We start from the raw sequence: 27011 nt of genomic DNA, 5'->3' as shown, positions 1-27011 counted from the left end.
TAATTACAGAGGCTTTCAGCCTTAAAGTAGGTTTCATAAAGGCAAATAAGTCGAGATTTGAGAAGCAAATTTCCTTTACTAAATTTCAACTAAGAGCTCTTATCTGTGCATTCAGAGGAAGCTTTTGAGAACAGTCTGAATAAGGACATTCTTACTTCAGGTTTACAAATGAGGTGAAGCGACTGTCCTTCTGCGCTATCTAGACAGCTGTCTTTTTCAGAAAAGTCCTTAGGATGACCAGATACCTTGCTCTGAAGGCCAGGTAGATTAGCAAGAAAACACCCACAAGAGTATTGCAGGATATAAACCTGAAAAGGCTGAAAATGAGACGACAATGRGCAAGAGCCCCCAGGCTTTGTCTAAAAATAAGTTCAAGACCATGGAAAGATGGTTTGAAATCCATTTTGCAAACAAACATGTAAGTCCTTCTGCTAGAGCTGACAGCATTTAACCCAGTGCATAGCTCCCAGCTGCCCTACCAGTGACCTTGCTCCAGACCCTCTGGCTGGGGAGGGGATGGGGGCCCGGGGGGGGAGGGGAAGGAAGGGGGAACAAAAATAGAAAACCACCCACACCGTTATTTCATCTACTTGCTCAATAAATGGTTACTTGATTACTTGTATTATGGAAAGCAGTATTTGAGGCATTACTGGCCAAAATTTCTTCATCAGCAGTATACACTAGGAAATATTAAAGCATGTCTATGAGTGCATTTAGCCAAGTTTCTGAATTACAAGAGGATGTAACCTTCATGAGGAGACTATAAAGCAAGTATTAGGCTCCTGGGAGAACAAGCGCACAAGTCAAAGCACTAGGATTATTATGCAGAAAGAGCAGGAAAGGAGAGGGTGACTTGTAACAAGTTAAAATCTGGAATTATGATTGGGAGTAGAATTTGGAGTTACGTAACACAAAGACAAAGGAGAATTAAGAGAACTACTATGACCAGAGAATTTGACCAAATGCAAAAAAAGAAATTTTAAAGTCAATTTAGTTTTACAGGAAGAATTACACACGATGCTGTCTTCTTCTCTCACATTCATACATCAGATGCTGTGAAGAAATCAATCACGAGTCTTCAAATTCCTCTACACTTAAGGTAGATCGCATCTTTGTTTTGGATCTTGTAAATTCTTAAATGCTTAATCCAGTYAGTAACTCTAGCACCCAAGGGAGTAAACAAAACATGTTAGCTTTTAGAAGCAAAACCATTAAGTATGCATCTTTTTCAGCATGACTTCATCTAGTTTTCCTATGACAATCTATGAGCATGTATTCCAAGTAGAAAAAAATCAAGTTGTGTTTAAACTGTGTCCAGAAAGTCTTGCAGAGTTATGAAAGCTGCTACCAAATGAGAGGTTTTGCTTCTAGCAGTCACAAAGAATTCCCAATCAGGCAGAAACACTCCACTGTAGACACTAATCAAGTCTTTTGCCTTGTTAAAGAACACTGTCAGATGACTTCAGAGTTGCTATCAAAACACAACTTTATTTAAACAATAATTAAAAGCAGTACTATAAACCAACTATACATAGGACAGACTTCAAATACTGCAGTATGAACTAGGTATTAAACATTAAGGAGCTATACAAAAAAAGGAAGGCAGGTAGTTACAACAGTCAGTTTTCTGTAGCAAGCCTCTGACACAGACTAGTTCACGTAGCAGGTGTAGGAAGCTATCTATGCACTGATACAACAATATAAGTGTCCTTCAGCAGGTCCCATACTGTAGAAAGAGCTACCATCATTGTTCATGCTTACATTTGTAAATAAGTTAACAACAAATTCCCCTATATAATACAAAACAGATTTGCAGATGCGTCCTTTATGAAGTCAGAGGAAGTTCTCCAAGAAGAAAGTTTCTCCCAGTGCTGCTAAGGATTCACAGAGACGTTCTTGGAAACGGCTGTCAAACATGTCACTTATTTCCTCTCTTAGCTCTCTGAGCAGAGGCACTGTGGACTTACCATCTGCATTCAAAATTCTCCCAAAAAGTTTACTCCAGAAATCACTGCCAGCAATCCTAAAAACAAACAATTGTTTTCAATGAAACAGTACAGCATACAGTACATGTCTGTTAAGACCTTTGTTTATATTCATCTCTCAACGCCCTTGGAAGACTTGGTCTAAAGCAGTATTTGCATTCGTGTGAATGACTGTGAAGGAAAAGTAAGAGTGGTTTTGCTGAAACATATAAGCACACACTCTTCTTTCTCCAGTAGTCTTCTGTGTAGCAACTAGACAGTCAGTTTCACAGGTCTATCAAAAACACTATGGCTGCACTGTTGCCTCTTGGCTCAATGTGAAGGACAACAGTGGTCAGGTACTAGAAAAGAGGTTTTTAGTAACTCATCTTAGTAACTCATCTAAGTTTTTGTTTTGAACCAACAAGTTGGCAGATTTATTTCACAAAAAAAAAAAAAAAAAAAAAAAGTTTGATATAAATCTTGAAGTACCGCTATTTGCAAGCTGAGTAGTTCACAGGCTGATATGAAAGAAAAGACATGAAAAAATATGAAAAACAAGTAGCTTACAGCCAGCCAGTCTGACTGTCCCCTTTTTTCCCCCCTCATGCATCAGTGTCTCCTGTAGACAACACTTCAAAGACAATCAAGAGCAATAAACACCMTGTCTCAAAGATATACCCAAATAACATGAACAAAAAGGTTAAATGGCTTATTAAATTCCAGAAAAATGKTTTTACAGCTAACCCTTTATTCTGCAGTCTTGCACTGAAGTCCATAGACTATGGTGCTTCAGATTACTGAAGAGCTTTTTACAATCACGGTAGGAGTTACCCAAAGCACAGGCTTTTCAATTTGTTGAAAAGTCAATGTAGGTGGCTGGCAAAACAGCAGCCATGGTCTCAGAAGAGACCTGGCTTGTACTGTTACACAAGTAACTCTTACATTTTCTAAAATAGTAGTCATACAGAGCACAACAGAAAACATGTGAGACTTCAGGCTATTTGTTTCACAGACCTAGTCAAGTAAGAAGTACAGCAGAGAAGTTTTCATGTTGTTAAGGATGTCTAAAAAGTTATCAGTGACTAAAATAGTTCTAAAAATTCTACATGCCAACTTACAGCTGCCTGCACAGATGGAGTTTCCTAAAACAGAGTGGTGAAAACAGGAACACTAAAAGACACCTCTGGAACTGAAAAAAAATCTGTAAGTCCATTTTCTAACAATAAAAACATGCTAGAACACCCTGCCCTTAAAAACAGATTGAAGTCAACCTTCAGCACTGAAAGATGAGCAAAGAMGTCTGACTGAAACTCACACTCTACCTTTCCAGAGCCTTAAAAAGTGTTAAATGTTTTGCATTAGTTCTGTTGCTTTTCAAGGGGGTTCTGCTYTGTGGTATTCCATGTGCCCTAGATGGCAACATTCATGTTTTATCTCATTGCTCTTGTACTTTGTTGGATTGCTATTAAGATTAGTAGAATATCTGGTAGGGCCACTATATTTAAGTTTAAATATTTAATGTTTATTAAAACTATTTTAAACTCTTTTAAGCCCTTTTCTAAGGTAATGAGGTCAAGGCTCCTGCATTCATGTAAGGTGCTTACATGAAAGCTGCCTTCTTTATATTTCTCACTCTCTAAATTCTCAGAACATTCTTCCRAGAAAGTAATCCTGTCAACATAATCCTCAGACTTTTCAAATTGCTTGTTAATTCTGCCCTATCTGCTAAAAGTTCTATAAGATCATTAGAAAAGAAGAGTAGAATCACTAAAAGCCACACCAAAATGTCCTTGGTCTTCACAGGACTTACAGGTCCTGCCACGCTTGGTTRCACTCAAAGGATAAAGCTCCAGATTAACCAAAATTTATCAACTGACTCTTCTCCCAGGGAAATGCTTMAACTGTGTTGCCCCTTCTGGAGGATGAAGGTTCCCTGCAGCAGGAAACCTGTTTGCCAGACATTACTTCAGAACATACTGAAAGCTTCAAATGMGCTAGAGAAAGAGTAAGTTAATAAGAGCCAAGCATACTGGAAGAGCTAAGTCTTAATGCACGACTTTTGGCAAAGACAACAGATTCAGTGCAAATTCTTTATTCCTGCAAAATGAAATATCCATTTTATGAGACTGATGTCACACTTCGGTATAACATGCATAATCAGAGCACCTATATTAAAGTTTTCTGGAATTCCCAATATTGAAAAATAAGTGTAGAAGATCAGTAATGACAAATCGCATTCTCAGCAGTAAGGTAGAAAAAAAAGATGGAAAATAGAAATCCCTTGCTTGTATTTGCACTTCCAACTCTGAGACATAAACAGATGTACCCAACCGAGAGATGATCCATTGCACCCCACTTCCAGTCCCCAGTGTTCTGGGACCACCTGACCCCTCCTCCTCCAAAGTTTCTATCCACTTCACAACTCTCATCCTCAATCCTACCCAAATCTCCTCCTAAATTTTACCTCCTTGCAGAAACAGAATCTTTTTCCTTRAACACTGTCACCAACCTTGACTCAAATTCCTTTCCAACTGACCTCTCCTCCCATAACGGTCAGCCCTATCCTTCTGAACTCAAAACCTCTGCTACTCAGCTCTTCCTGCTCCAGTTATTCAGAGAGTTGTGGTTATTTTTCTTTCATACCTACACCCTGATCCGTCCCTAACACTATACTTGTTCTCCAACTAAGCCCTTGTTTGGCTTCATCTGCTGCAAGTCAGTTTCTTCTCTGGTAAAATAAAAATAAGGCAAACAAAAACTCAAAAAAACCCCACACAGATAGCAACACTTTCTAGTAAGTTATCCCAACAGAGTACTGGAAAAAAAATGGACATGTCCTGATAAAAATGAATGTATAGCCCTGTTTTTCAGAGCAGGTCAGATCTCCTTAGCTCAAGAACAAGAGTATATCTGTCAGTACAGAGTAAAAGCCAGTCTGCATTGATGATTTAGCCATTAATTGCTTTTTAGTATTTCTAAAACTAAGGCAGTAAGATACATATTTACYGCCAATAAGTATAGATATACTTATCTATAAATACTATATACTATAAATTAGTGGTATCCTTCTCATTAGGAAAGAAGGACCCTTAACGATTTTTTCTTTGCAGCCAATAAGTTGATCTGAAGAATAAAAAGCTTCAGGGTATGGTATACAATACATAATGAGTACTCAGTAAAAGCCTGTTAGAACCTTGTAAATATTGGTATCAAACATGCAAAGTAAAGAAAAATCATYTCCACTCATGTACAACTCAGGAAGATAAGTTTTGGGTCCCCCCACCTCTACCCCCAAGGTTGAATACAACAAACATGAGAGGCATAAGCAATTTGGGTTGCTAGGTAACTGGACAATTCCCATACTGGTAGCACATTCTCTTTAATAATGGTTATAGAGAACTATATCCACACACTGAATGTAGCTAATATACCATGATCCTGAATGCAGATAGCTTTCCATAAGGATATTCCAGAGCACTCTGCTTATGATACAAACTCTACTTGAGAGCTAAGGCAGAAAAACTCTGCAAGGTGTGACTGATGAGACTAACAGGTATCTGCTTTAAGAACAAAGGGTAGATGAACGCAGAGTAGTCTTGTAGCCAAAACATGTGGCTAGAAGACAGCTGTAGTAGAAAGCAGTAACTGAGGACTAAYACCACATCCAAAAAACAGTAGTTGCCCATGCAGCTTAAAACCTATATGCACAAGTTATATTAATAATWAAATAAATTATACTGTTTCTGCAACAGTTAAGCCTGGCATCAGTGTCTTACTAGCGCTGTAATAAAGCCTAGAACAAAAGAGCAAAAAGTCCAAAGAATCTCCAGATTTAAAGCAACATGTTCTCATAATTTCTTTCTCACCAACCACGCACATATAAAGCTTCTCCAAGCTTGAACTATCAAGTCAAAAGAKAGACAAAGGCAGTCTGGTCTAAAATGAAAGAAAAATATCCGAAATTCATCTTAACTGCTCTGTAAGGCTCATTCAGCATAGAACAGTCTCAAACATAGCACACAGAACAYGTTTGAGTATGTTAATTACAGTACTTAGTTTTGTATGGTATTTAATGTGTTACAGTACTCAGTGTTTGAGTACAGAGTACTCAAAGTATAGTACTAAGTACTATAACTTTTGAAGTTACTGGACTTGCTCCTTGTAATCCTCCACAGATTACAGTGGTGTTTTTGCCAAGGGCGTAAATTCTGTGCTTTAAGCTTTGAAGATAGTACTAGTGTAAAGAAAATGAAGGAAGTTAGAAGAATCTTGTTCCTTCCCACACCCTTCCCTTCAGCACCCTCTGAAAAAGGACTTACTTGGACATATTTTGCCTGATTTTCCAGGTGAAATTCTCCTGATAGACCTGGACATGATCCCCAAATAGCATCAAATGGACTATATCTGCAATGCCAACCAAGTCTACCTGCAACCACAATAAACATCAGAAAGTTGAACTTCTGTTGATTTCTGCAGTCCAGTATAAATTTCATACATTGGTGTTTGCATCAAAATCTTCCAGAAAGCTACTAAAGAAAAAGAGTGCAAAAAGGAAGATTTTGGTCTTGTTATAAGTTCCTAAGTAAGTACAGCAGTCATGGAAACACAGCAAATCAAGAACAATGCTGCTAGTCGTCTCAAATGCAAAATGWGTAGTTAGATGAAAAGCTAAGATATCTAGCTAAATATAGACTCACCTGATAAGGAAAAGAACTTTTTGTCAGGAGCTGTTGTCCATAAGGTGTCTGAGCTATTGGAAAGCTGTCGGACAAACTTACTCCTGACTGCAGTCTCAGATCTAGACTATGAGAGAAATCCACTATCTTCAGAGCACTAGTCATCTCATTATTAGCAAATGGATCACAGATCCTGTGTAAAGAAAACAAATAATGGGTAAGACAAGCCACTAACTTTTTGTTTTTGAACTGAGTAGTGAAGAGGAGTCTAAGCTATGTCAATGCTCCCCTCTGATGGTTAGCTTAAGAACTGCTACTAAAACAACTTCACCTAGATATAAGGGGAGCCAAGGGGCAGACTGAAGCTTAGAGGCGGCTATGGGAAATAAAGGGTTAAAGATAATATTGTTTTGACATCTGTCAATCACCAAAAACACAGCTGGTAGAATAGTAGAGGGATAGGGTAGTGGTTATCACATCTGCTTTACACATTGGAGGTCTTGTGTTCAGCCCCAGTGGAACCAGCACCAGGACATTTTTGGGAGGTTGGACTAGATGACCTCCAGAGGTCCCTTCCAACCTTACTGATTCTGTGATTCTGTGAAAATAGAGTTGTGTTTACCTTACTCTCCCCTTGCCCCCCACCAAAGATCTCAGAATACTTTATCCATAAAAGAATTAAGCTTCATAAAACTGTACTAAACCTTCCCTATTCTACATATTAGGGAGAACCRCAAAGACGGGGTGGCAGGAAAAGAAGAGCATTTGGATGGATGACAGAACATACTGCAAAGCCAACWATATAAACAGCTCAGGATTCTTCCTACAGTACCTCTGTGCGATAAGTCTGCTTTGTACTTTGACCTCATTTATTTATACTAAGGATTTGTCCTAGGATTGTTTCTGCTATCCAAGGGAAAAGACAAAGTGGGAGTGGAGGGAATTCACTATACTAAATTTTTGACACCCAAAGTTGGGTTTGCATTTGCCACAAGAAAACCAAACAGTAGACCTCTAATCCTCTGGCCATCAAGCTAGATTCACATTTCTTAGATGACTGTAGGTTAAAAGTAAGTTTAAAGTCAATCTTTGGACATGTCCTTGAAGACTAAAAATAACTTCACTGAATTTCTTCTAATGGAAGTGTATCTGATGCTAGATTATTAGACATTCCAAAGCTAATATCATCCAATACTTAGTTCATAGACTAATATTCTGAAGAATATGTGACTTCATTAACATAGTTTGGAGAAGAGCTTAAAAAACCTGGATCTATTCATCAAGTTATAAGCTGAACTGTAGTGGGAAGGCAAGCCATCTATTTAGTAACTGGAATATGCAGGCACTCTCATTTGCCCTTCAAATCTTCTAACCTCTTATTTTTCAGATATTTAAGACTAAAAGCAAGTTACTAGTATCTAGTTAGCTGTCCAATACATTTGCTAGTGTTTTCAAATTTCTTTGTTTAACGTAACACACATTTTACATCAGCATTATATAATATACTTTTTTACAGAAAAGAAAAAGATTCCCAAGCAAAATGTTTTCACTGCTTTCAGAATATATCACAGCCTAGCCACATCTCTGATCCAAAGAACATGAACTACAATATCAGGCCCTTGACCAAAAGAGAGAAGTTACAAAAGCACAAGAGCTGCATCTGAAACTTGAGTATAAAATGTCCTCCCATACTTATACAAAGAGACTAACCTGTCTCCCAGAAAGAATACCTCTGGATTCAAGTCTCCATGGATGATCTCTGCTTTGTGGAGCTTCTCTACCACACCCAGAAGATTGTAAACAACAAATATGATAACTTCCTCTGTGATGGCTTTACAGCCACGAATAACATCCTGAAAATAGAGAACAAAACATATCTATATACCATTCTACCTCAAATAAAATGGATTATTTACAGCTCACTTTTTTTCTGGTCAGTTGTACAGAGTCTTACCTTAAATTCAGTATATTCAGATTTTCCCCATGGTTACCCTACCAACCATAATTAAAACAACCATGAGCTCCTAGAGGATGCTACTATTCAGGGGTAGAGGAGAGAGGGGAAAAAGAATTCCACACATGAACACCCAACAGCCAGGAGGAAGAAACAGAACTTCAGTCAGAAGACTGAAATTACTATTTAATTTATATCCTCCCTATGCAACAATTCAGAAATGCGTTTGCCAGACTTTAAACAAATCCTTCAATGAGGTGCTGAATGCTGTGACTTTATGCGATGTCATGGTAGACTGGAAGTCTAGAAGATGCCGAGAGAAGCAATTAAGTTTTAGATGCAAACTCTGTTGTGGAACAGCATGCGGTTCTTGCTCATGTCATTTATCATTGTCATGAATAAACAAAGAGTGAAAAATGGATTTGTTAGGGCTGGTTTATGTGCTTCTCTGAGACCATCTAAGGCTATAATAAACAGTCCTAATATGCATTTAGGTTAAACAAAAAACAGGGGATCTAGACTACAGGATTAAACATGTGAAACCATCTCCAGGAATGACTAGCAAAACTTATTATTGGCACCTATGAAAGAGTTCATGTCTTCTACAACTGTACTTTTGCCATTTGTACTGACCCCAAGTGTGAAGCGATTTATATCCCTATGTAGAATAGCACAGCCATCTTGATACAAGAAACAGTTGCAGTTCTCACTGAAGCTTTGGTCAAAATCAATATTCAGACGCTCCTGTAATTGAACTGTGATATAAAAATCCCAAGGCACAGGCTGAGAATATACCTACAAGAAAGTACGAAGAACATTTATTTTTGGAATAAAGCAAAAAATGTTCATTTTCATATTCTTTTTTCTTTTGCCATTTTACTGTGGAACACATTTTCCACACTCAAAAACTCTTCATTTATATTGAGAATTAGAAAGTTTTTTGAATAGCTCAATTCATGCCCAAAATTAAGAAATTAACACCAAATTTACTGTATCGTAGGCTAAAATGGCTGATGGAAAACGGTTGATGAAAATTTAACATTTTACGTTTCATGTATAAACAACGTCATGTTACCTTTATTGCAAATCCCTTTGCATCCAGCTGGGGAAAGTTAGCTGGAACAGCAAAAAACATCTTGTACTCTTTGTTGGTCCAATATTCTCGTTTGATACAGTAAGTTTCATTTCCTGTTACAAAAGTTTACAATTACAACGTGTTACAGCAAATGTATGTGCTCAGACTATTGAAGTTACTCCTCAGCTCCCAGCAAAAAGTTTGTCAGAAGACTGAGTATGATATGCTCCAAACCAATTTAGAGCATCAAGAGATCCCTTACACTCTAGAAAGTCTGGAATACTTACCTAGTTCAAATTCTTTCTCAAAGACCATCACAGGCAGAGATCCATTCTCCAAATGAAAGTCTGAAGAAGCAGTCAATGATTCTGGCATAGGATCTAAGAGCTTCTTTCGCTGTTCATCACTCCCCAAAAACTGAGTTATGTCAGCACCTAGGAAGACAAGCATCAAAAAGATGAACTCAATCTAGATGCTGATGTTCTCTGTSAAATGATCATATCCAATGAAAAAAAGTGACATGGATATTGCAAACATTTAGCTGGATTTTATTCACATATTGATTTTCTGTATTACTTCTCAGCAAGTCTGTTAATCTCTTCGCAATAGTTTCTCATCCCATAAAGTGAAAACACGTATCTTTAAGACTATCCTGGAGTATCTCATCTTGAGGTCTCACCACTTATTCTATGAGAACTCTTGCAGAACTATTTTTCACAGAACAGACAAAACTATGAATTAGATAAGATACAGTACCTCTGCTTAGTCACAAGCTAAATCTAGTCTCAATTTTAAAAATTAACAATTCTATTTTTGATTTATTTCCAGATTAAATGATCAGTTTATGATTAACTGAAGGGTTTGGTTGAAATTAAACTTTTGAATACAGTAAGATATGTATGTATATATGAATAAATAAATAGATAAAAATAAAACCCCACAAATTTGGGCTCTGACTCTGCTGGTCATTGCAGCAATATGAAGTTAAAGGGTTTCACCTCTTAGAAGATATATAGGAAAACTAGATRTAGGTCTGGGTTTGTTCTCCTGCATAATAGGACAGGGAGGAAATCATTGAACAGATAACTTCATCTTTGTGAGACCCAAGATAGCCTGAAAGTACAGGCCTCCAAGACTTAGGCAGACTAAAATACAACGTAAGTAGGTAGCTTCTGCCAACTTCCTCTTCCAGACAGTTTGATTAACAGTCTTTCACAGTACAAAGATAAGAAACAGTATCACAACCTAATATAATATATGAATATATACTTATATATAAATATAATATACATTTACTTGAAAAATATTGCAGAAAAGTTGGAGAGTGGCTACAAAGTAATTCTGTGGAAGTAGATCCAGGAAATATTGTAGACTAAATGAGTRCTCTGTTGTTTCACCATCACAAAATGTGAAATGTACTGGGATATTTAATAGAAGTACACTGACAGACATCTGAAGTAATAGTTCTGCTTTACCCAGTGTTAAGAAGTATTCAGCAGAATTACTATGTCCAGTTTCAGAACTGCACTTCAAGAGAGATCAGAGGTGAGCAATGAGGACAATTAAGAGTTTTAGCAAACAGTATCCTTGAAACATCTAAATAAATGCCTTTTTCTAAGCATAACCTTCACTTGCTGCAAAGATTAGTGCATATGATAAAAAAAATTTAATCATAGTTGAAATATTCTGGATAAGCCTATGTTGACAGTATTCTTTTCCTGATTGCACTTTTGTCCCAGGTCCCAAGCATACTTCATTATAAAATACTAGTGAGATCATCTTGGATCTTGTAGTCTGCAGCCACACAATGTCGTGTTGTTCCCTGAATTATATACGCTGAGACGTTTTAGATATACAATTCTAATTAAAACACCATAAACTGAAATCAGAGGCAGCAAAGGTTCCTTAAAATGTCGTTAAAATACATAGTTCTAGAGGACCAATTTTAAAACAAATGCTCACAAGAAGCCTTTAACTGTAATATAAAGATTTATAACAGAGAGAAAGTCTTTGTCCAGAAGAAGAGAGAAATTAAGTCAACCTTATAAATACGAATATTGTTTTTTTATAAAAGAARGAATACTGCAGAGAAGCACAGTAGTTTATGTGAAACAGACTGCGAGTTTAAAACCAAAGCTATAGAAGTTATTAGTTATTAGATTCAAAATTGTGTTTTTTCACGTGGCATTTATTGACACATCAGAATCCACAATAAGATGATTATGAAAGAAAAAACTAAAACAGAACAAACCTGTCTTAAATATATTCTTCCTGCCATCCAGTTCAAGTTCTCTATTTCTGAATTTCATCTTGTTACTCCTACACATACCTTGCTGTAATACCTTAATATACACTATACACCTCAGCTGAATGGGTATGATGGGACTAAAACACTCCACAAGTCACAAAGCAACAGAAAATATACAAAAAGAGTAGAGAATGTAGGATATACAGAAAAGGTCATAATTTAATTGTAGTTGCAAGTTATTTGTTGTGAGTGAAATTCAATTTCAGTACTAACCAGTAGTGCTTTCACAGATACCTCCAGAATCAGTAACCATTTCAGCCGGCAGGCTCTGAGCGAGTTCCAGTTTCTCAGGTATATGCAGATATTTAATAGTGGATATTTGTGTAACAGAGGAAAGAGAAGATCCTGGGGAGACGGAAGAACCTGACGAGCGAGTATCTTCCTGACTTGCCTCCATGATCGGACTGTAAATAAAATCATCAACTATTCAAACTTCCAGAAAATGCAATGTCTCGATAATGCTAACAAGTGACTATGAAAGTATACCATGCATCCATAGACTTCTTTGAAAAAGGACATCCTTTCCCATCTTTTTTTTTGATAAATTGGACACTTACATTGGAGCATCACCTTACCTCTGATGATTGTTCACACTCATTTTGTCTACAGATGATTTTATCTTATCTTTTCTGCTATTACAGTCATAATTAAGATACCGAACATTTATTAGTCTTAGTTACCAAAATTCACACCTGTCCTGCTATTAAGGAAGCAYAAATGCTTTTAAAGCTATGCAAAACCAAAATTACTTTTGCTCTTCCTTCCAAATTATAATTGTCATGGCTTCCCAGGGAGCTTGCCAAACAAACACACACCTTCAGCTTGGTGTACATGTTTACCTATTAACAGCTAGCAAATGAAACTCAGTTCTAAATTAAGACGTGATACAATCCACAGCTTTTTCTTACCATTGTAAAGAAAAAGTTGGTTGTTTGTCAGCGTTTTTCTCTCCAAGAGATCTAAATCAGAATAATCAGATCCCTTTTAYTTAAACAACTAGAGAAACATTCAAGTACAAAAGAAACCAGTAATTCTACTTTCAATCTCTATGGTTAGAAAGAGAATGTGTTTCTGCCAAAAATGATTTGCAAAGAAATTCATAAGGAGAACAGAGTTAAGTACTGCAGTATCAACAGTGAAAAGTCAAATGAATGTGTTATTACTCTTTTAGTTCTTAAAGCTGCTCAAGGCAAAATGGACTCCAAGTTAGAGAAATGGTGGTGTTAATTTAAAAGAAAATCTGTTTCTTCAGAAATGGAATAGTAAAATTACAACTAAAGACACACAGGAGAAGGACAGAAGATGCTTTGCTATAATTACCTCAGTTTCTTAGCACAAATAGCTTCATTATATGTTCCCTCACAAACAGGGATTTGCTGATTCAGAGGAGTGCTCTTGGGTTCTGGACAGTCTTCCTTCAGGGCACTCTCTGAATAAGCAGGAGCTGGGATTCTCTGAGCTACCACACCATGAAAGGGAGTTGATGCCAAGTGGGCAGCCCTAACAAAATCACAGGTGTCTTCTGGATTAGCACAAAATGTTTTGTTCTTGTAAGAGCCTGTCACAATTGCATCTTCAGTCAGAGGTTCAATTCCATTCAGCTCATCCTGCAACAAATAGGAAAAGAAAACAAGAAGTCTGTAGATTTTACAAATTRTTTTTACTAAAAAGCTGTCTCCTCCATCCCCCCCCCCTTCCTGTTGTCATATTCATAAGTTCTGTCAAGATGCCCTTCATATTTTCAGTTTCCTGCCACATAAAAAAGCATATATAATAAAATTGTCATATAAGCATTACTAGATGCATCATGGTAATTGGTGTTTTACTTTCATTTACAACATAATTTAGTCACTGAATTTTTAAACTGGCATAATTGTCTCCTGTACGCAGTGTTAATTTTCCACCATCTTTATCCCTCTTAACTTCCAGGTCATTTTTTCCTTTAGTCATGCCAGTCCCAYAGTAATGCCTCATCTACCCATTACAAAGAGCATTTCTCTCTCCCCCTTCTTTCATCCTACCACCTTTCAGAGGGATGAGATGCTTGTTCAGATGCATAGCAAGAAAAGGATGCAGTAGATGACTGTTCCTCACRCAAACATTTTTAAATAGTTGTAGAGCAAGGAAACCTGACCACTAGTCTCTTGCTTAAGATTTTAAAGGCTCTCTACCACCATCTCTGTATTGGCCACCTTAAGGCCTAGTAAAACCATAAAATTTCCAGTGTAATCTTAGTATCGCCCAGTTCAAGCATTGTCATGCCAGACAAGCTCAGGACACTTATGTCATATCAATGACTTGTCAGTTCAGACAATCTCACTCAGCTCAACAGTGGGACATTCTATGTTGGCTTCTCCTTGTCAGAAGATCTGCTATAGGGTAAATCATTTCCTTACGCAAGCTTCTGATGGTACGTTTTCCTTTGCAGTGATACAATCTGAAGATTTACGAATAGCAAGAGGGTGCCGGGCGCTTTTCTGTATATGATCTGTAGAACAACTAAGATAAAGTTATGTTGTGTTAAATACTTACTAGCACAGCTTCTGATCTTCAGAGATTTATCTCAAGAATTTAAGTTTGCTGGCCACTTCAATCTGAATCACTTYGTAAACCCAGAAAATTGTAATACATACTGCTCTCCAGAATGAATAAAATTTATATAGCACCCTAAGTAGTTTGTGAAAAGATCTAGGAACAATAGGAAAATGTTTCCTGGCCTTATACTCTCCCAAGTAGTATAATAAGATAAAAAAACAAACCAAATCCAAACCAAACCCAAACAAACAATCCACATATCCATCAACCACCCACACCCACACAAAAGGCAAATTTAGTTGTTGGAGAAAGTGGCTGGTACTTCAGTTTTTCCCTCCCCTCCAAATCTAGGTCTTYAATAATTCAACCTTATATTCTGGTTTGCTGATGTAGATGATTCATCAAATATGGAGAAAAACGTAGCAGGATCCAGTGGATGAAGGAGAGTTACATCTATAAGAGAAAAACAAGAGGAGTATTATATCAACAGTTTTTCCACAATAGCGTATCTAAACTTCTTAAAACATTTAATACGTCGCATTAAAAGTACCACTCCCAGCAGGWTGTTACATAAAGAATTTTACAGGCAGGAAGAGTGCTCAAAASAAAACAACAACACAACTTGGTTTTGTGTTGTCAAAGAACAACATAAAATCTGTACCTTTCTTACTATGGCTGGCTTCAGCCCTCTGGTCTTCCTGTTCATCCTCAGAGTCTAAAAACACACTCTCTTCTTGTATATCTGGGCATACATCTGGAGACTGGATAACCTCTGTCAATAGACACACTAGTCAACTGAGATCAAAAATAAAATTTCTTCAGCAAGCACCCTTTCCAACAACAGAATTTAGAAGGCAGCAAATTAATACAGCTTTCAGTTGCAGACTGCTATCAAATCCTCCAAAAAAAATCCCCACTAAAGATAGTATCAGAGTAGTTTGATTTTTAAAAAAATATTTTAGTAAAACTGCATATATGATAATGAAGAAAGCTCTTCAACTATTAAAAAATAGTTCTTCTGATTGAAAGTTTCTGCGAATAACAACAGATCKCTTCAAGTGCCTCAGATTCTCAGGCACTTGACATTAGGGCATTATTTTCATTCTTCTAACGCATCCAAGCTTTGTTTTTTATTTTGTTGTAGGGTTTTGCTATTCATCCAAAAGAATGTTTTCCTTCTGTACAACCGTCTCCTAAATAGTGCAAATTTAAGTAATACTTACTTTTGGAACAAGCTGATTTATGTAGTTGAGTATCTTCTGACAGTTGGGATTCACTGTGAACAAGATACAAACTTGTTTCTTATGCTTTGTGAAGGTGTGTAATACATAAGTAGACTTACTAAAAAGCAAGCCTAGCTGTCCTATATTAGCTGTGAGAAACTAATTCTTTGAAGATTTCAGATTCTAGTTACAGGCTGAGCCTAAGGATACTCTTTCCTTATACAGAAGCAGGTTTTCTGTTAATGATTCATGCTACCTATAACTAGTTATCCCCACAAAATTTCTCATTGCCTGCAAAGAAAAATCTATACTACCTTTGCAAGTGAGGCAGTTTCTCTCCAAGCACTGTTGCACTGAATAAAGCAACTCCTTGCAGTCCCAAAGGTGGCGAAGACTCTCTTGTCTCTGCTGGCTGTAAGAACAAGGGCATATTTTGATTCCACATTGACGAAATCACAAGCCATGCTAAAAGGTTCTAAAAATACTATGATAACCCTGTATAGATCATAAAAGCCTCGATGGATTAGTAAGTGTCTTAACCAGATTATTAATACTTAATTTCCTTGCAAAAAAAAAAAAAAAAAAAAACACACACCTCTCTCTGGTTAGTAAAGTAAACAAACTCCTACTACACACAGATTTTACTCTTTACAAATATGTATAGCTTTCATTTGGTATTTTTATTTTTAATAACTATGGCATCTATTAAAGATGTCTGTAAGCAGTTACACAACTTGCATCAAATTCAGAATGTTTTGCATTTCATCATTTAAAACAAACCTATTACTAATACAATCTTTTGGAAAGGGCGGAGAGAAGAACATTAGCTCAAGCGATACTGTCAGGAACAAAAAAAAGCTTTAAAATAATTTAAATTTAATTTGTGATTTGCAATCCACATAAAAACTGGGGTTTATTTTTGTGTGTCAACAGCAATATTGGCATTTTTCCAACTAGTTAAACAATACTTAACAACAATAGAGCAAAGTAGATATGCTCAGTAGTTAAGTAGAACTAGAAGGGTCTCTTTCTGCACATAAAAAGAGATCTAATGCCTGGTAAGTGTATTACTGTTTGTAAGTTCTGGAAGCAAGAAACAGATATATTGCTTTGCCACCCCTTTTACTCATTTGGATTACCAARTTTTCTAGATAGAAGGAAACAACTGGTGACTAGAGTTTAAGAAAGAATCATTTACCCTTAAGCRCACAGTAGACCTTTATTAAATCATTTAAAAGTTTATACCTTATCATAATTTATCTTGCCCAATTCCTAAATAATTTCACAAGTATTACACTACAAAATCAAAGTTCTTGATTTTACATCCCTGCAGTGAAATCACATGCTGGGCAGTATTTCTTTGAACTTTCATTTACTGGGTGGCACTTCCAATGTGTGTGTACAATTGACTGAAGCAACCTTGAGCAAGAAAGAAAGAAGCACCAGCCAAGAAACTTACTAAATATTCTTTCACTAGCGCTTTCCCTTAAAGTAGTAGCTATTTGTAGGAGAGTAGATAAATGAAGAGGTCAGTACCTGTTCATGTGATTGTTGCTGCTTGTTATCCTTCTTCAGTTTCTTCTCCAGCTCCTCAATTTTCCTTTGCATCTCTTCTTTTTTCTGTGCTATGGCCTGCATCTCCTCTAAAGGATGAGAGGCTGGTAAAACACCATGCATATTTCAGATGCAAGGTGTGGCTAAAGACTAAATACTTCGTAAAGGCAGCTTAAACCTCTAGTGTTCTTTCCCTGTTCCCTAGACTATGATGTCCAGCTTCCTCTGCACCTCAGAGTGGCTAAAATAACTATTCCAGTAGGACAGAAACTGCAGGAAGAAATTGGTATACCAATRAAAACTAGAAGTACAGTTTTATGATTTTACCTCAGGAAGCCTTAAGTCATCCCACTTTGAGGCATACCTTCTGTTTTCTTTTTTGCTTGCTTTCTGTAGATTTCAGCTCGAATCTCTTCGAAAGAAAATTCTTCCACTCCAGCGTAAACTTTATCTTTGCAATACATCACCATCTCTTTCTTTTCCCGAGTATCCTGCTGATGGTTTTGCACTCGCTGTAGCGGATCCTCTTCTTTCTCAGGTTTGCGAGCACTTAAAACATGGCTTATGCTGGGTTCAATTTTGCAAGGCGTCCTGAAGAAAGGGGTTAATATTTGGGATTTATGAACTTCACTGTCAAAGAAAAGCCAGTATTGGTGAGAAAAGAGCTAACTCCAGAAACTAGCTGCAGAACASCCTAAAAGACATTCTGATCAATCGATAGACAAACAAAACAAGAAAAATGGAATGACTGCACAGAAAGAAAAACACYAACTCATAACCGTATAAACCAGAAAAAGTGATAATAAGCCCCAGTCAAAAGAAAATAAAATTTTTATGATACTCTATTTCTTTGCATTCTGGAGTAGGAATTATTTTCACTGTAGCTCCAGTGATCTGTGGGAATGCACAGGTGAGAAGTCCCCAATCATCTTCCAAAACAGAGTTTACCATAAGAATTAACAGAACTTAAAAATGAAAGACCTTGAACTAGATTGGGCTTGGCATTTGAGACKAAAAAAGAAATATAAGAGGCAATAGAAGTAGAGCCTGCTCAAGGAAAAATTCTGCATACAGAATGACAAACGGATTTCTCAGTTCTCCRTATCTCAGTAAGTCAGTTGTTGATCTGCAATGAGAAGTGTTTAACTAATCACCCAAACTACGGTGAATTCAAGTCATTAAAAAAAAAAAAAAAAAAAAAAAAAAAACTTAACAGAGTTTTCTTAACAATGTTTCACATTTAAATGGACTCACAACCCTAAGACCAGTTCAGAGACCAAGGCACAAAAGATACTAACAGTAGGATTTAAGTGTCCTCCCCTTCCCTTTCGGAAGGGTGGGAGGGAAGGGGTTAATTAGCTTGGTCACTATGGGGTCCTTCTACTCAAGCCTCTGGATAAGACTTGAAAACATGATTTACAACATCTTTACACCATGTCAACACGCCTCTTTCCGTCTAGTTGACTGCTGCATCATGAGGAAATGGACTCAAAGGCAAAAAGATCTGCTTTTAAACTCTTTCAACTATACAGTGTTAAACTACATGCAAACTCTCTGCTTAAGCTAACTACAGCTGATTTAGAAAATTCATGTTTAAAATATGATGATCAACTCCAACCCATTCCTTTTGCCCTGTGTAAAGAGGCTGCCTTTTAAACAAAAATTTARTCCTTACAAGAGACCAGCATGTCCAGAGATCTAATTATATGTTATTACTGACTTCTAGGAGCAAGAAATAGTCTTAATATTTTACATATTCTAAAACTACAGTATGCCTTTGGTCAGAGCTACTCTGCAGTCCACATGCAACACACAAAACCCATGGGAAAAAAAACATATACTGTTAGCTACCTCTCTGCATTTTGATTATACATTCAAAATCAAAGAAGCAATCTGTCAAATCACTATCCATCATATCATATTGAAACTGTAATATCAAACATTCTTTTTTATTCATCTATTAGAAAGAATCATGTTTACTACAGCCATCTTTAGCTACCAGAAAAGGGTAAGCAGCTTTCCAAAACAATGCATTTTCTTTCTTCCGTAAGAAAATGGAGCAAGCTCATCTCCTGGGATTTATGAGCATTTCAGTGAGTACTGTACAAAGAGGACRGTAGTGTAAGGAAAATAGCATACTCCTCCATAACCTAAGCAACATTGTTGTCATGGAAACTTTGATAGCTTGTTTCAGAATAAAATGCCATATAGAATCAGAGTTCCCAAAATAGAGGGATACAGCAATAAGCCTGTATCAGTTTGGGACTGCTTTCACAGCAAACAGTATCCTAAGAGATTTAACTATGGTTTTGTGCAAATATACCAAGTTACACCAGTAACTATTTAAACTATATACCAYGTACAGACATGATATACACTGTCATAGTGGGAACTGAGAGTCAAATATTTCCCATGTCCCTATGAATCCTCCTTTGAAACCTCTGCTGTACAGCTAAAATACTGATAATTCCCAGGTTTAAATTTTAAATCTTGGTATAGATAAAGGTTTGAATACTCAGTCAAAAGTGTCAGAAGACTGTGAAGCAGCTTTGAAAATTTCAAGTACATAWTCCCATTTCAAATTAAGGTGAAGACTCACATTACTTGTTGCTGAGCTGACTCTTCCACATATGGGGTGAAGTTGGGCAATGCACAGGGCACTTCCATACCAGAATTTGCGCTACTGCGAGGACGCTGAAAAAGAAAGTCGATGTTAGCAGCTTAATATTTGGTTTTTTTAAAAAAAAAAAATCTATATTCCTTTATTTTCTGAATCTCYATTTTCCTAGTCCTTGGCTCTGCTAGTTTTCCTTCTTAAAAGAAAAAGTATGCATACACACACACACTTTCCCCATGGCTGATTCACAAGACTAATTCCTTTCCAATACCTTAACCAGATACACATCTTCAGCTGGACACTAGCACCTACAAAAGCAAAACATATAACCCCCCTACCTCCATGTCCTCAACAGGATCTAGCTTCTTTGTTACTCTGAGGGAATACTGACAAGGCAAGGCATTCCAGTTGTTCCTCATGCTTTCTAGAAAGGTTAAAAAATGATACGTTTCTACAAAACTATCTTAAAAAAAAAAAAAAAAAAAAAAAAAAAAAAAAAAAAAAAAAAAAAAAAAAAANAAAAAAAAAAAAAAAAAAAAAAAAAAAAAAAAGAGGTTGTTTGTCCCAATTCTTTAATATTCTTTAATAGAAAGAGGACTGATGGAAGTTAGTTTGCCAACATTCGATTTTCATCTGCTTATCTGAAATTCTCTAAAGTTCTCAGGCAGAAAAACATGCGTAGTGAAGACACTTGTCTTTTCCACTGTCTTTCATACAACTTAGCCATCTTCATTCCGGCAGCAGCAAACTTCTTAACTTTGTGTAGCTTTTAATATATCATAAAGTTTTCCCAAAAAGTTATTTTGTGTAATGCAAGCCAGAATGAGCACCACACTTGAGTGAAAGAGAATTAAGAGTCAACTAAGTTGCAACTTACATATATATTTTTAAAAAGACATCTAACAAAAAAAAATCATGAGTATAAAAAAAAAAAAAAAAAAAAAAAAAAAAAAAAAAAAAAAAAAAAAAAAAAGCAACTAAAACAGACTCCACAATTCTTCCTGCTCATTCTTCTCAGTGAAATTCAAACTGTGATTTACTGTAATCTGTTCCATTCACTTAGGTTGCTTGTCATCTGGAAGCAATTCTTCTTTAGCTTTAGCCATGAATTTTAGTCCTTTGCCCATTTCCCCTTAGTTTTTAAGTGTCAGACTTCTATAGTGGTAAGTCTCAAATTTTTAATCTTCTGATTAGTTTACATTTTTCCTGTCTATCCTGCAAACAGAGGAACACTGGGGATTATCTAAGCGCCTGTAAACTAAACTTGATTTCATAGGCTTCAGTTTATTTCAAATACTGTCTTAGATCATTTCTCTAAAGAATGATTTAAAAACCTTTAGCACAGCTTCTCCTTTTCATGCCTCCAGCATCAGATTGAACAGTTAAAAACCTTCTAACATGGTTATTTTCATCTACCTGCAAGTTGCCCTATGTTACTAAGACAGCTATTCCACTGACACAGTTTTCAATTCCTTTGAGCTCTTTTCTGGAGTGATTCTTCCCTCATGAGCTCTTCAAAAGAGATTTGAAGAACATTGCACACACCTCATTTTCGTAAGAACATGGATAACAAGTTCTTCCTTCAGGTTGTGTTGTATGATATCAATTTAACTCTTGTTCTCATTGCTCATAGAARTAACTGATGTCTACCTTCTCTCCCTTTTTTGGCCAGGGTGCRTTTCCTCTTATTGTCCTTTCCTGCTGTCCAAACAGGTTGGCAAGACAACTCAATGGATCTCTCTAGTTAGCAAGAATTAGAAGTTCTGCAGCTTCTTAAATCAAGAAATTCTAAAACCTACGCTAGCAAGGTCTGTTTGTTTAATTTGACTAACTTACACACAGGCAGACTTCAGGAAGAAACTAAGAAGTTCTACAGTTTGCAATAACACAAACCCTGGAAAGAAGGGGGGGGTGACATTTTCCCAGGAAATTAACAGAAATCAGATTTACACCCACCTTCCTCTTTTTTAAATCAGCCCATCTTGAGATTCCTTACCCTGCCTGAGTTCCAAGGTCCTGCACTTAATTCATTCTCCTTAGCCTTTGGAGCTGGAAGTGCTGCCCATGGCTGAGGTGCAAGTACAGGAATCCCAGGTTCAGAAGCTGAATTTTCATCAAACACAGCAAAACAYAGACTATTGGAAAGCTGCTGAGAAGTTGGATTCTGTAAGCTTCTGTTTCGGTTTGTGGCTATAAGCAAGGAGAATTATACAAATTAATCTTTAACCTAACACATTCAGGTGTAAATTTCACAGAAGTGTGTTATTCTTCCAAGAACACGTGGTTTCAGCAACTAAACATACCTTTAAGTGCATCTCCCACACGACTAACTGGAGCTATCACTTTCTTCTTTCCTCTGCCTTTTAGATCAGCCAATGAGCTTCTCTGTGGTTCTGCAGCTCCCAGAAGATCCAGGCCTTTTTCATCAGCAGCTTCCTCAAGCCCGAGTAGTGTCTGCCGAGAAACACGAGCCTGAAACTGCCTGCAAAAACATTGCAAAAGTCAGCCTAAAACTTCTCCGTACCAGGWATCCACTGAAGCACTTGAAAATAGTCCAAGTTCCTCCCTTTAGAGGGAAGCTTACCTGTGATGGGACTGGAGCTTGTCCAGAGGCTCAGCCCTACGCTGAAAGCCTTCCTGGAATATTAAGTCTGCTTTCTTAAAGCTTCCTCTAGCCTCAAGTTCTTCTGCCCATGTGATATAGAGTAGTGCCAATGTTGTGCCAATTTCCTGGCTATATAGATAACTGTACAGATCCAAGGGCTCATTACAACAATTCCCCTGAAATATTCAAAATATGTTTACAATTGCATTGAACTACAAAAGGATTCCAAGTCAACACCTGCTTTTTGATGCTTCTGCATGACCACTATTTATTTAAACATASGTCTTACAATCATATGTTCTGTCTCTAAAACTGTTCCTGAATCATATCACRATACATAAGGAGAGAAATTCAACAGGGGAAGAACAATAAAGACTTCTAACTGCACGTATTTGACAATATTATAACCACCCCCTTAATTCCAGGCTACATATTCAGAGTCAGTCATTCCTTAGAACTTTATCTGAGATAATTCCATGACTGAAGTATGGCATATTAGTGTTTGTGAGAATAGTTACTTTATCTTTAGGTAAGTACCATGTATTTACAATCAATATAGAAACTGGTAAATCAGCCAAGAAAGCTAAACCTAGAGAAAACTGATTATTTAAGAAAAGAGAACAATCAAACAAACAAGAAAAAATAGTAGAGCAGACAGGTAAGACCAGAATACTCTCAACTTAGTTTTGCAATAGAAAACTTAAGTTTGTAGCTGTCTGAACTGAACAATTCTGAAAAACATCCAAAGATTCTATTAAAAGTGAGAAATAGAACTGAAGAGTAGATAACATGTTTGCAGAGAGATGCTTCTAATATTACACTAGTGGTAAAGTATGTTCTTTGACTCTGTTTTTAAGAAATTCAGCTTAGCTATGTGCAAATGATATCCAAAAGTATCAAGAAAAAGCAGCACTCAAATATTCACAGAACACTCACAAATTTCAGCCAGAGATTAAGATAGCGGGGATCTTTGTAGTATCTCTTCTGTTCATTGAGTGTTTTCACAGCTCTTTCCAATACTGCTGAGAGATTGCTCTCCTTTCCACCTTGGGGGAATGTTTGCTCTGTCCACTTGATATACCTAGAGATGGAATATAACCATAGGAAGTCAGTTCTGAATAAAATGTGTGTCCTCTGTTTCTGTGTAATGTCAGAAGACACACACACACACACACACACACAAAAAAAAAGCAGAGTACTGAAACAGGCACTACGGATTACTCTCCCCAAAGTTTGTTATAGAATTGCTCCTTTAACAAATTTAGTATTAAATTAGAATAACTTTCTTCGAGTTTTTATGAGGAAATCTAACATTTTAGTGATACAGATCTAACTTTTCCATTCATTCATTCTTCTGAAATAAAAAGCTTACCGATCCCAGACATCCAGTGGATCATCTCCAGAGTAAAACCGGATTTCTGACTCAAATTCTCTAGAAAAAGATATTATCCAATGAATAGACATTTATAAAACATAGAAGTGTCTCCTGCTATTTAGAGACCTCCACTCATACTACTTTGTAGGTCCACAAAAAAAAAAGTTAGTTTATCATATAGAATCAAAAAAAAAATCCCCAAAACATTTGTACTCTTTTTCAGAATGAAAGTGCTAGAAAAATTACTTACAAATATTTTACAAGAACAAAGAGACATCGGCACAACCTTTCCAAAGCATACTTTGAAGAGTTATTAGCAAATGGAAAGATTGCAAAGAAGAGTTTCATTTTTCCATGAAACATCCTTTAAGTCAAGGAGGAGAGCAGATTACACAGGATAATGGAAAATGCTTGATCAGACAGTTACAGAACTGCACTGGAGAACACAGTGAAGACATTAAGTGGCCACAGTGACAGTCACCATCTTGTCTCTTCATTCAACTCCCATACATCATTCCATCCTTGCAACATGACAGCTTCTCCCTCAGACATCACAATTGTAGGAAGTATTTATTTCTGGAGAAATAACCTGTTTCAACAGATTACTGCATGAAAGACTGTTCTCCCTTTCAATAGTTTTCATTGACAGATTACCACTGGGATATTAAAACAAAACAAAACCCCTACCCTCCTCCCTGTAACATCATTTATCTTAATGAGATAACAAAGTCTCCTTAGCGTTTGCAGTTTAAACGCTCCGCTACTAACCTACAAATAGAATTATCCATGGCATTAGCATTCTCTCTGTACAGCACACACAGCAATTAGTCTTAAATATTTGTAGTGCAATGCCAACATAGACATCAGTTAGAAAAATTCTTGCTCTTCAATTCTCTTTTGTTTATGCTCATGAGATTAGCTGAGATAAAGGAGGTATAGGAAAATTGAAGGCAGGAAGGGTGAAAGATATCMAAACATTGCTCACTGTTTTTTGAGTTGAACAGCAGTGTGGATGGAAGTCTCCTGCTGAGCCAGGGCTTCCTGCAAGGTGGACATGACACGTCCCTGCCTGAGAGGCTGCACATTTTCTTTGCTCAGCTCCCACTCATCATTCCACTCTTGCGACATGACGAACTCTCCCTTAAACTCTGTGTTAATGAAGAAACAATAGAGAAAATACACAATTCAGTACAATTTAGTAAGTAGGGTACTAACTTGAAACCCAACAGATCTGAGTGTAATTAGCTGATCCATCTCACACTTCCTGTGGAGCCTTAAGCAATCATTTAGGCCTCAACTTCTAGAGGAAATCAGCTGCTTGATCCCCATTCATGGAAAACATAGGAAACAAGGGCTAAGAACCTTTCTACTGTCAAGAATCCCAGACAGATGATCTTAGCAAGAAAAGCTGCGCCACAGTCAGGCGTTTCCCTCTCCACCCACCTTCCACCTCTCCTCGCTGAGGCGGTTCGGTGGTGATCTCTTGCCGAGAGGAGGCTCAGCAGCACTGTAAGCCAGGCCAGGACTCCTGGATCTTCACCTGCCAAAGGAAGCTAGCAGCACAGGAGACTCGACCCTTCTCTTCCTGCAGCCAGGCTGCGGCTGGAGGGGATGAAGAGACACGAGAGAGAAGGAAAAAAGGCTGTTTGCCAGTCGGCTCCARAGTGCTTTGCAGAAAAGCACTCTCGCATCTCAGGGTCGAGCGTGGCAGCCTTTCCCCAGGATGCACCCCATCCCGCCCCTTTTCCTCCACGCAGGGATGCGGGGTCCCGCGCCCTCCCGGCAGCGGCCAGGACCAGAGGGAAGAGTTAGGTGTCCTTCAGCCCGTGCTGCCCCGTCAAAACCCTCATCCACATCCACCCAAGTGCGGCGGTACCGCCCGGCCCGGCCCGGCTCGGCTCGGCCCGGCCCGGCCCCGCACTCACACAACGCAGCAGTCCGAGGAGAACACGATAACGYCGCAACGGCCGAGAGCCACAACCGTACCTCAGCCACCTTCGAAATTCAAACTTCAACAGTCGCCAGTTTCCTCCTCATTGGCCAATGTGCTCAGCACCCCCTGCCGATTGGTTGCGTCCCAGGCCGGCGCTGCCGGACTGGTGCATGATGGGAGGTGTAGTTTCCGTCCGGCGGCTCACGCCGCTGGCCTGTGCGCTGGCGGCGCCTGCCGTGGGCCGCGAGGTGCGCCCGAAGTGGGGGGAGGCTGCCCAGCGCCGCACCCTCTCTCCTGCGGCGTGTTCCAGCCTGAAATCGGACTTTCTCTGGAAACTTTGCCTTTGCATACAGCACATCCGTACTCAAGAGTCTCTTGAAGGCATGTGTGAGTTATGAAACTTTCATAGTCACCAAAGAAATACAAGAATCACCCTTCCTGCCTAGAGGTGCTGTAGCATTTGTATTATGTCGGTAAAAGGCATGAGTCCTCTTACGAGTGCAAGTAAACARCGTAAATGCATTGTGTAATCACAACCTGATTGTGTTTTATTTTTTGAGGAAAAATAAACTATGATGATGTCGATGAGTGTTTCTTCACTACATGGACAAGAAATGCATGGGATAMATAGAGGGGCCAACAGCCTCTATACTCCTAATAAATCTATTAATTCTATAARTGAACATATTTATCCTACAATAAAATATATAATGTAAATGTAAAAATATAAACATTTAGGCAATGTTGGGCATATTATGATCTCTTACCTTTTTCAGCTGTTCCCATTAAAGTTTATATTGCAAGTATTTGTCTCAATTTATCCTAGCTGTCATCAAGGTGAGAATCAGAATAGTGGTCTCTATCATTCATCATAACCTCTGTGCAGTATTTAATGTAAATTAGATGTTTTATGCTATTGTAGGAATAAATGGACTGCATACAAATTGGCACAGACCTGCTGGTACTCTTACGACAATAGCACAACTGAATTTTCGATGTCTAAGGTTCTGTCCATAAATGAACACTTAGATTATGTCCAGAGCAATGACCCAAGTCTCCTTCTCATCCTGGACTCTTCTAAGAACCTGTGAAGAAAGAGAGAGAAGATAACATATAACATGATCTCTCGAGCTTTCTCTTTCCAAAAAMCCCATATATTTTAACATGATGGATAATAACATTAACCCAA

General features: G+C 37.6%; 1 protein-coding gene across 7 annotated transcripts; it reads right to left on the bottom strand.

Annotated features, from left to right (window-relative positions):
• Positions 1–1468: 1468 nt before the first annotated feature.
• On the bottom strand, positions 1469–25913 carry BUB1B (BUB1 mitotic checkpoint serine/threonine kinase B). 7 transcript variants are annotated; one of them, XM_085307337.1, is made up of 25 exons: positions 25815–25913; positions 25333–25491; positions 24875–25037; positions 23887–23946; positions 23451–23595; positions 22494–22690; positions 22213–22391; positions 21906–22099; positions 19892–19986; positions 17657–17883; positions 17275–17396; positions 16053–16150; positions 15739–15791; positions 15177–15287; positions 14884–14968; positions 14377–14479; positions 13301–13587; positions 12194–12384; positions 9960–10106; positions 9673–9785; positions 9231–9392; positions 8354–8496; positions 6665–6836; positions 6287–6393; positions 1469–2023 (listed from the first exon to the last, which is right to left on the bottom strand). In XM_085307337.1, exons 3-25 carry the CDS (start codon positions 25015–25017, stop codon positions 1834–1836), a joined length of 3324 nt encoding a protein of 1107 aa, XP_085163463.1. In that variant the 5' UTR covers positions 25018–25037; positions 25333–25491; positions 25815–25913; the 3' UTR covers positions 1469–1833. The 7 variants fall into 7 exon arrangements, with proteins under 7 accessions (XP_085163463.1, XP_085163469.1, XP_085163465.1 ...); XM_085307343.1 differs by having other exon boundaries at positions 17275–17381; XM_085307339.1 differs by having other exon boundaries at positions 25333–25442; positions 25815–25911.
• Between the last annotated feature and the right edge of the window lie 1098 nt (positions 25914–27011).

Source organism: Rhea americana, unplaced genomic scaffold, assembly GCF_003343005.1.
Source record: "Rhea americana isolate MKP2758 unplaced genomic scaffold, rheAme1 scaffold_257, whole genome shotgun sequence".
Taxonomy (NCBI): Eukaryota; Metazoa; Chordata; class Aves; order Rheiformes; family Rheidae; genus Rhea; species Rhea americana.
Note: the sequence above shows the minus strand (reverse complement) of the source record. Positions and strands in the feature narration are given on the sequence as shown.